This window comes from Periophthalmus magnuspinnatus, chromosome 19 (assembly GCF_009829125.3).
Source record: "Periophthalmus magnuspinnatus isolate fPerMag1 chromosome 19, fPerMag1.2.pri, whole genome shotgun sequence".
Taxonomy (NCBI): Eukaryota; Metazoa; Chordata; class Actinopteri; order Gobiiformes; family Gobiidae; genus Periophthalmus; species Periophthalmus magnuspinnatus.
Genome location: NC_047144.1, coordinates 8,954,905 through 8,963,409, shown reverse-complemented (window position 1 = coordinate 8,963,409; position 8,505 = coordinate 8,954,905). Strand labels below are relative to the sequence as shown.

Sequence of the window (8,505 nt, the reverse complement as noted above, 5' to 3'; positions counted from 1 at the left end):
GTATTTTTTTAATTTTGTACACTTATTGCATCAGTGAATCTTCTAATCAAATATGGCAAATAATTGATATATAGCGCAAATTAAGTACTAAACAAATAAAACAAGAGCCTAAAATAAAACAAGAGCCTCCATTACAAGAAAGTGTAAAGGAGTGCATAAAATAAAATCTGTAATAAAAAGGACAATCCGAGATAGTACAATTTTGTTTTGACGCCTCTACCCTGTAAACCTTGCTGCGCATGCGCTACACATGAAACTGCATCGACAACACGTGCTTCAAGGTAAAAAGAAAAATCGTCTTGTCGAAATTATAGCACTAGATTATCAGTAACTGCTATAGTTATTGATAATAAGGATGCCCTGATAATATATATGCATCATCAAAAAAGTAAGTTTTAGTGTGATTTATTTATTTTTCATTAATTAGCACAAGTGTCACGATCGTTAGCTGTGTTAGCCAACGTTTTAAACGTAGACATCCTTAGATTTATTTGTAACATTTTTATTTTGCCACACTTATATGTTATTACATTTTTAGCAGCAAACTGTGTAACTGACGCTTTTGTGATGAAGAACTCACTCACTTTCTCACCAAACTCGGTTCGGCCAAACCTGCCTCTGAGGAGGCCCTCCACCAACCCCGTGGTTTTATGTGATGCGTCGCCATCTTCAGGACGGAGCGCGCTGCTCCCTACACCTGTGCGCCCGGCCTCATTCAGTTATGGAGCAGGTAAGACAATCAAAGAGTACATTTAGTTAAAAATGATTATTTATAGTCTTTACAGGTTGTTTCCCGTCACCAGGGAGCCTTATGAATTCAACTGCCAACAGCGATAAGATAACTGTAAGTGTTCTTTGAATATTTATTTTGATAGTTTAAGTAAAATATAATAGTTTAGATTTTTGCTTCCATAGGTGGCTCACACAGCACCATCATTGGCTCTGAATTTCTGCAACTTCTGTGCACAACAAGGTGTATATGGCTTACTTTTTACAGATACACTTTGTAGGTAAAGTTTTAAATGAAATTTTTGTGTATTCACTAACAGGAAATTTTCACTGTAAACGATGTAAGAAAACTGCCTATTGCTCAGTGGTGTGTCAGACAGAGGACTGGAAAGCACACAGACACATGTGCAAGGCCATTGAAGCAGAACCGACAAAGTGATTATTATTTATCATGTTCACAGATCTTAATATTAAATTAATATTTAACACGACACTTGATTTACAGTGACAAAATCCTTGACGATAGTGTCTCACCAGCTTCAGGAGACGAACCTGGTGATCCAGTTGTACGTTTAATGCTGCATTAGTGCTGGAGTTAATGTTATTATGTGTCTAATCTATTATCTTCCAAATTTCTATTACATGCTATAGCATTCTGACACAAACAGCATCCATAGAGTCTATATGAAAGATTTGCATTCAAAAGTTACCAAAGGAGCAGAAATCCAGGTAGAAGATTTGTATTTCATTTTCACAATTGGAACTACATTATCTTTGTCACTATGGTTGTGTTGTAGGCAGCGGTTGTTGAGTTTCATAGCCCTGGGCACTTCTTCATTGTTGCCCAAAGCAATGAGACTCTTGAAGCTCTACAAATGATAACCGTAGAGCTCCAGAAAACCTACAGCATTCCATCAGCGACTGCACACACACCTGTTGTAGATGAGGTGTGTGCAGTGCAGTTCTCTTGTGATATGGTGAGTTATTGAGTATATGTATAACCCTAGATTATTATTTTTTTTGTAATGTCCTACATCACATACGTCTGCATCTGTTCAGAACTGGTACCGTGGACTTGTCCAAAACTTGGCTGCTGACCAGAACAGTGCTCAGGTCCTTTATATTGACTTTGGCAATAAGGAGAAAGTTCCTTTTGAACGAATCAAGCCTCTGACTGCTAAACTGCAGCAATTTGGTCCTTGTGTGAGTCTGCAATGTTTTGTAGCATTTTTTTTATACCACAAATATGGTATATTGTACAATAGTTGACATTCTGTTTTTTTGATTGTTCAGGCAATTGAATGCTGTATTGCTGAAGTGGTGCCAGTTGCTGATGCTTGGTCAGGTAAATGTTGTATAGCTGTAAGAATGCTGTTGGAAGGAAAGACGCTCACTGTGAAGGTGTTGGACATAATGCAAAATGGCCTTGTCCATGCAGTAGATATCATGCTTTCCAGGGGTATGCTTTTGCACAATATTGATTTTGTGACAGCTGCTATTGGTTTTTACTGAAAGTAATAAATCTGGCTTTTTCAGGAAATACTTTGAGCTCCTTTCTTCTGGAGCATGAATATGCAGTAAAGAAAACAGTCAACAAAACACCAACAGAACAAGACATAAGTACTGAAAATCATACTTTACTAATAAAACAGTGTTACTTTGTCAGTAAATAGTTACAGTGTTGAATATTCTTGGCTCTTAAGATGACATGAAAAATGCATCTATGGAAAACTTTAACTGTCACTCAAATGGCAAAAACGACAACTTGTGGGCTCATGTCCCAGAGTCCCTTACACAGGCAGTGGGCGACTCCTTCTCTGCCGTTGTCACCCATTTTCAGTCACCTGAAAAAATTGTTGTTCAGAAAGTAGAGAATGCTGGTAAGTTGTTTATACATACTATGTGATGTGGTCATGTAATTTTGAAATAATTGTGTTTTATTCAAAGGAACTATACATAATTTACAAATGATGCTAAGAGACCACTGTAACAAAGTGCCTGCATCCAGTTATTTCAGACCAGCACCTGGAACAGTTTGCTGTGCCTTATTCTCCGGTAGTATAGTTATTCTTTAATTATATATTAATATAATAAATCCCTATAATTGAAAAGCCATATCTGCCTTTTTAGAGGATAAGCAGTGGTACCGGGCTAAAATACTGGCGTATTCTTCAGAAAAACGTGTCTGTGTTGGTTACCTGGATTTTGGCAACTCTGAAGATGTAGATTTAAGCAATTTGCGTCCCATTACTCCGTCTCTGCTGGATGTACCAATGCAGGCTATGACCTGTGGTTTAGTAGGTATGTAGTATTATGAATATTAGAAGTTTTTCAGTTTTGTCAAATGTTTTCTGTCTTCAAAAGGTGTACAGCCAATTGGAGAGAACTGGTCAGAGGAGTGTTTGCTGGCTCTGCAGAGAAGAGTCTCAAACCGTATTCTGCGCATTGAAATCCAGGGTCCTCATGAAGGCAAAGCTTTAGTGACAATTATTGACGAGGTCAGCGATCCACAGACTAACATATCAGAGCTGCTGATTGCTGCGGGTTTTGCAGTACCTGCTGTAGTTAACATCAGCACTGACCAACCAACAGAAGTGTCACTTCCGGCTCCAGAAGTGCCCGGTAAAACCAAATAAAATGCATGTGTGTTTGGATCCTCAATTTGACGCAAAAATACTGTGTTCATAAGTGTGCAGCCCTGCTCCAGAACCTCTGGTGTGGACTTGTGCTGTGCTTCCCTCTGACGGTCAAACGGTAACACTGCGACTCTGTAGTGTGGAGAGCCCTGGCAAGTTCTTTTGCCATATTGATAATCCTAAAGGTGACCATGCTCTTATACTTGTCTCTTTTATTTTCATAGTTTGTGTATTTTACTTCTTTACATACATGATGTAGAATAATTTTTTGCTTTTTTCCCCAGATGTTGAACTTTTAATGGCACTAGAAGCAGAGCTGAAGCCTTATTGTGAGGTAGTGTCTTCAGCCTTCGATCCAAAATTGGGAGAGCCTTGCTGTGCCATTATCCCTGGTAAGTTATGAAATTTTCACTGATGAATTTGTCTGATTTGAATTACACTGTACTTTCATTTGAAATTGTTCTGTGTTTTTAGAAAATGGCAAGTGCTTTCGGGCTCTGGTGAAGCAGTTGTGCAAGGATGACATTATGGTTGCAATTGTGGACTACGGTTATTGTATGAGTTTGAAGAAGAACCACCTAAGACCTATTACAAACAAATTTCTGACACTACCCTTCTTGGCAGTACCCTGCTGGCTTGCAGGTACCGTGTCTTGTGCTATTAATGGTGTAAACTGTGTCAGTTAAATACTACATGTCTATTACAAATCATCATTAGAAATCATTTTAATGAATTTTTACTATGTGAAATGTCCAACATTTTATTGCAATGACGACAGCATGACGACTTGATGAATAACTTTATTCCTAACTAAAAATGGGAAATCATTTAATTTGACCTCTTCCTTTTGCATTGGCCTTTGTGATTTCTTCATGAAGTAATTATGTGTGTATGTATTCAGGTGTGGAACCCCGGGGCTCAAAATGGACCAGTAAAGCTCTCCTGCAGTTCCAGACTTTGGTTGAGGGTGAGGCTCTGTCAGCACGTGTGCTCTCTGTCACTGAAGATGGTTATGGTGTCGAGCTCCAGAGCAAAAGCCAAAGTGTGGCTTCTGCCCTTGTCTCAGAGAATTTGGCTATATTTCTGGGGGAAAAGGGAAAGCAAGAGGCTGCTATGACCCCAAACATACTGAATGAAAGCGCTTTGGCGAACAGGCAAGAACAAGTGTCTAATAACAAAGCAGCATCAGAGCTAACACCAGATACTACACTATCTCAGATTGGAGGTGGGTTGCAATTTACAACCATTTGTTAGATGATGGTAAGACATGGAAAGAATAATGTATTGTCTTGCAGAGACATCTTTTCCTGTAGACTGGAAAACGGTGGTGCTTCCAGTCAATGAGACCTTTCAGCCCAGTATTGCTGCTGTATCAAGCCCATCTCTTTTCTATCTGTTTGGCCCCAGACAAGGTTCATAACTTGTTTTGACCATTTTTCTTTGTCATTATAAATGTAAACAATCAACTGTTTATGTTGGTAGTTGGTGAGCAGCAGCTTCAGGAAATGATGCTTCAGTTGGCGGAATACTGCAAAAGTCAGGGTTTTCAGCCCTCTGCACATGTCACAGACAAACCTACTGCTGGTGCTGCATGCTGTGCCCGCTTCACTGGTCAGTACACACACTCACACAGGCCATGTCATGTAACTGCTATGAGAATCTCATAAGGCTCTAGTATGGGGTAAGGTAGCTGTCAATTAAGATGTCCAACTAAACTAGATGTGAAACTAAAATGTGATGTTTGTGTATGTACATTAAAATATGATTCAAATGTGTGACAGTAGACTGGTAAAACTTAAACCAAATGAAAATCCATCAAACGCTGTAAAACATAATTTGTCTACATCATAAGTGTGACAGAACTGGACCTTTTGTACAAAATTCTATAATTATCTCACATTTAATGCAGTAGTTTTTATTTGGCCTTCGTGGCAGGGGAATCCCTCACACATAGGACCTGTCATTCCTGCTTTTTGTTTTAAAATTACAGGCCAGCTCTGCACTGAGCTGCTTTTGTATGACACACACAGTCTTATTTCCCATTCTTCAAACTAGTTTTATGTTTTCTTCCATGACTTGTCTTGTTGGCTGCTGCCCGTGCACATCTAAGCTGGTAATTTGGTGTCTGCTCGTGGATGTAATTACACAGTGTGTGAGAAGTGGGGCGAAGGAGCGGCTCTTCTTAAACACAGCATTTGAGTAGGAGAACGGCCCGGCATACATTCCATGGCTCAGTTAACAACATGGTCTTTTTAATGGACATTTAAAGAAAAACAAAATTAACAAATGAAATGCAAATGCTTATGTGTTTCAGATTCGGTAATATGTCGCTCTATATTAATCTAAACATATTTTTCAGCTGATAATAACTGGTACCGTGCAGTGATTCTGGAGGTATGTGATCAAGTGGCGAGTGTCATCTATGCGGACTATGGGAACTCTGAGAAGGTGTCACTGTCAGATATCTTGCCCATCCCTGCCAGTTTTCTCCAGCTGCCTTTTCAACTCATCCGATGCACTCTCATTGGTAAATTGACCTGATTATACAAGACTTGAACACTATTTTCTGAATAATCAAATTGCTGTCTTGTATATTGCAGGTAAAGAGTACTTCCCGGTGGAGTGGTCAGAGGATGTGCTACGGATGTTCCTGAGCGTTTTACAGCAGGGTGTCCTTGCCACAGTCGAGTCATTTGATGGCTATTCTAACGTGCTCACTCTGTCCCTGCCCACTGAGTGCGGAGGTGGGCTCGTGGAGGCTATGATTTTAGATGCTCTACAGGCACATTCAAAGAGCACAACTGCTCCAATCCCCGACATTACACCTGCCAGCACTATGTCCAGCACTGATACTAGAATTGAGAAAAGTCCAGAGCCAAGTGTGCTCCACGACATGCCAAATAAATCTGAAATTAGAACTACCTCCCAGGAGGTTCAACTCCCCCTGTCAACAGCACCTCTGGGCAAAAGCACAGAGACAGTACATGGTCAGTTTGATAGTCTGTGATTTCTCATATTCCATGCTTTTGACTCAATTTTCCTTATAATCTGAATCTTTACAGAGAATCCGGTTCAGAGAATTCTCAAACACATGGACCCACCATGCTTGACTGACCCAAAGACTAGAGGCAAGTATTTAATACATTTTTTACTTCCTTCACTACTGAAGTAGTACTGAATGTCTAATTAAAAATGTCATTTACATGCATTAGCTTCCAGTTGTTGCTGTGACAGTCTCAAGAATAAGGTCAGTTTTGTGTTAAGTAAATGTATAAAATTATTGAAAATGACAATTTGATAATATTGAAATGAAATGATAATTTGATAATATTTTATGAAGCTCAACAGTGACCGCCCACCCTCCAGTACCAGAAGTAAATTTCTCATAAATTTTTCCCATTGACATTCTAGAAAAAAAAGTTTGAAAGAAAATTGGCAAAAATTGTAAAAAGTAAAGTAGGCCAGACATGCTAGTGACTGACTCAAAAATTAAAAATCAATGAGCTCTAATTTTAGCGAAGACCCCGAGAAAAAAGTATTGAAGACATCTCAGTAGTGCCATCTCAGACTTTGATTTTCATAAGGCCAATGAAAATCAAAAGTTTTTTCGAGAGCCTGACCTGGAAAAAAATTAAAGCAAAAATCTGAAACGACAAAATAGAACATGTCAGGACATGCAAAAAATTATATTATGACCCGGCCCTAAACCGTATGGGAATTCGGCCATATGGGAATAAACCAGAGAATGACAGCGCATGCTGTCTTACTTAGGATATCTCCTCACACAGTTTTCATCGCAAACACTTCAAATTTGGACAAAACACACTAAACCCATATGCAATTAAAGATTATCAATTACATTTTGAATATAACTTTGTGTGCGGTTGTGCTGAAATTTCAGCAAAATAAAAATAAAAAATTGAAAATAATATTATATTTAATAATATTATTAAATGTAATAATTTTTTGTTTTGTTTGGAAAAAGCCAATAGAGCGTTTATGCAGCGTTTTGCAAGCTGAACACAATGTTATGCTATTTTTTTTTTTTACATAGCTAAGACATTAAATTGCTCCACAGCGCCCACTTGAACGTCCCAATGAGGACATCTATTTGCAACCGTGTTGCCATGGCATCGTCCAATGTTAGTCATAGAAATACATGGGTTTTGGTTAACTTGAATGTAAAAAAAAAAAAATGGCCATAGACTATTTAAATTTGGTACACACAATATCAGAAATGGTGTCATTGGAATGAATGAAGTAGTAGCACTTCGCAGAATCTTGTTTTTTAAATGGTTTTTAGACATAACACAACAGAGTTATATACAGCAGTCACCACATAGCTGCCTGTGTGATGCCTTTGAACTCTTAATATTTAAATTTTTGAAAAGTCTGGGAAAAATGATTGGAAATGGAATTCTGGACCTGGAGCAGGCATCACTGACGCGCTCCATTGCCCACAATGTCTATTAACATAACTTAGTGGCATAGTTTAAAACAGTCTTGTCTAATTTCTTTACAGATGGATCAACTGGAACAGATCATGCAAGTGCTCCTTCCCCTCATCAAGAAACTGCTTGCACAAACAAAATAGTGTTGCTTATTTGAATTTATTATGTTTCTGTTTACAGTAGCCTAAATGCTTCAAGCATGTGCTTTTAATTTGAATATATAAGATTTTATTTTATTGTTTTATTTGTAAACATGTTAGTTACATTATTGAGCTGGGTTCCTCTTTGACGCTCGCAGCAGTTCTGTTTAGTCCTAGTCCTGCCTCATTTGTTTGACCTATGTTTACATTTAATTAAAAAAACACATTTGAAATGAAATGTGTGATTCTTCATTTTTCATGATTGTTAGAAGTTCTATCACGTCTTGATCTTCCTCTGCGTGTATTCTGCAGTATGTCCTGAAGCAGAGTGTTGATTAAAGGGAGCAGGTTGTTCCAGGGCAGGCAGGCGGCAGGTCTGTGCTGAGGTGGGCTCACCGGGGGGTGGGGTCGCCACTCGCCTCTTCTTTCCCGCAAACTTCCACTGTTCCTCGGATCCGAGCAGCACTGAGACACCGATCAAAGTGGTGTCCTGCTTCTCTATAGAGGGAGTTACCGCTTTCAAAGGATATTCGAGTCTGCATGGTAAGA

The 8,505-nt window shown here is 38.8% G+C and overlaps 1 protein-coding gene across 1 annotated transcript; it reads left to right on the top strand.

Annotated features, from left to right (window-relative positions):
- The first annotated feature begins 258 nt into the window (after positions 1–258).
- On the top strand, positions 259–6,537 carry tdrd1 (tudor domain containing 1). The gene is made up of 24 exons (XM_055229828.1): positions 259–281; positions 539–730; positions 804–844; positions 916–973; positions 1,050–1,164; positions 1,235–1,295; positions 1,381–1,458; positions 1,527–1,706; positions 1,789–1,932; positions 2,023–2,188; positions 2,266–2,349; positions 2,433–2,609; positions 2,677–2,784; positions 2,860–3,030; positions 3,094–3,351; positions 3,419–3,550; positions 3,650–3,757; positions 3,840–4,007; positions 4,267–4,590; positions 4,661–4,777; positions 4,848–4,976; positions 5,725–5,892; positions 5,966–6,352; positions 6,428–6,537. The coding sequence occupies exons 2-24, from the start codon at positions 568–570 to the stop codon at positions 6,535–6,537; spliced, it is 3,447 nt and encodes a 1,148-aa protein (XP_055085803.1). The 5' UTR covers positions 259–281; positions 539–567.
- The last annotated feature ends 1,968 nt before the right edge of the window (positions 6,538–8,505 follow it).

Bases quoted from the DNA above. Each gene is read 5' to 3' on its own strand.
- tdrd1 (XM_055229828.1), top strand. From the start codon at position 568: ATGAAGAACTCACTCACTTTCTCACCAAACTCGGTTCGGCCAAACCTG. The intron at 3,031-3,093 runs GTATGTAGTATT...TGTCTTCAAAAG, and splicing joins TATGACCTGTGGTTTAGTAG to GTGTACAGCCAATTGGAGAG. The intron at 4,591-4,660 runs GTGGGTTGCAAT...ATTGTCTTGCAG, and splicing joins TACACTATCTCAGATTGGAG to AGACATCTTTTCCTGTAGAC.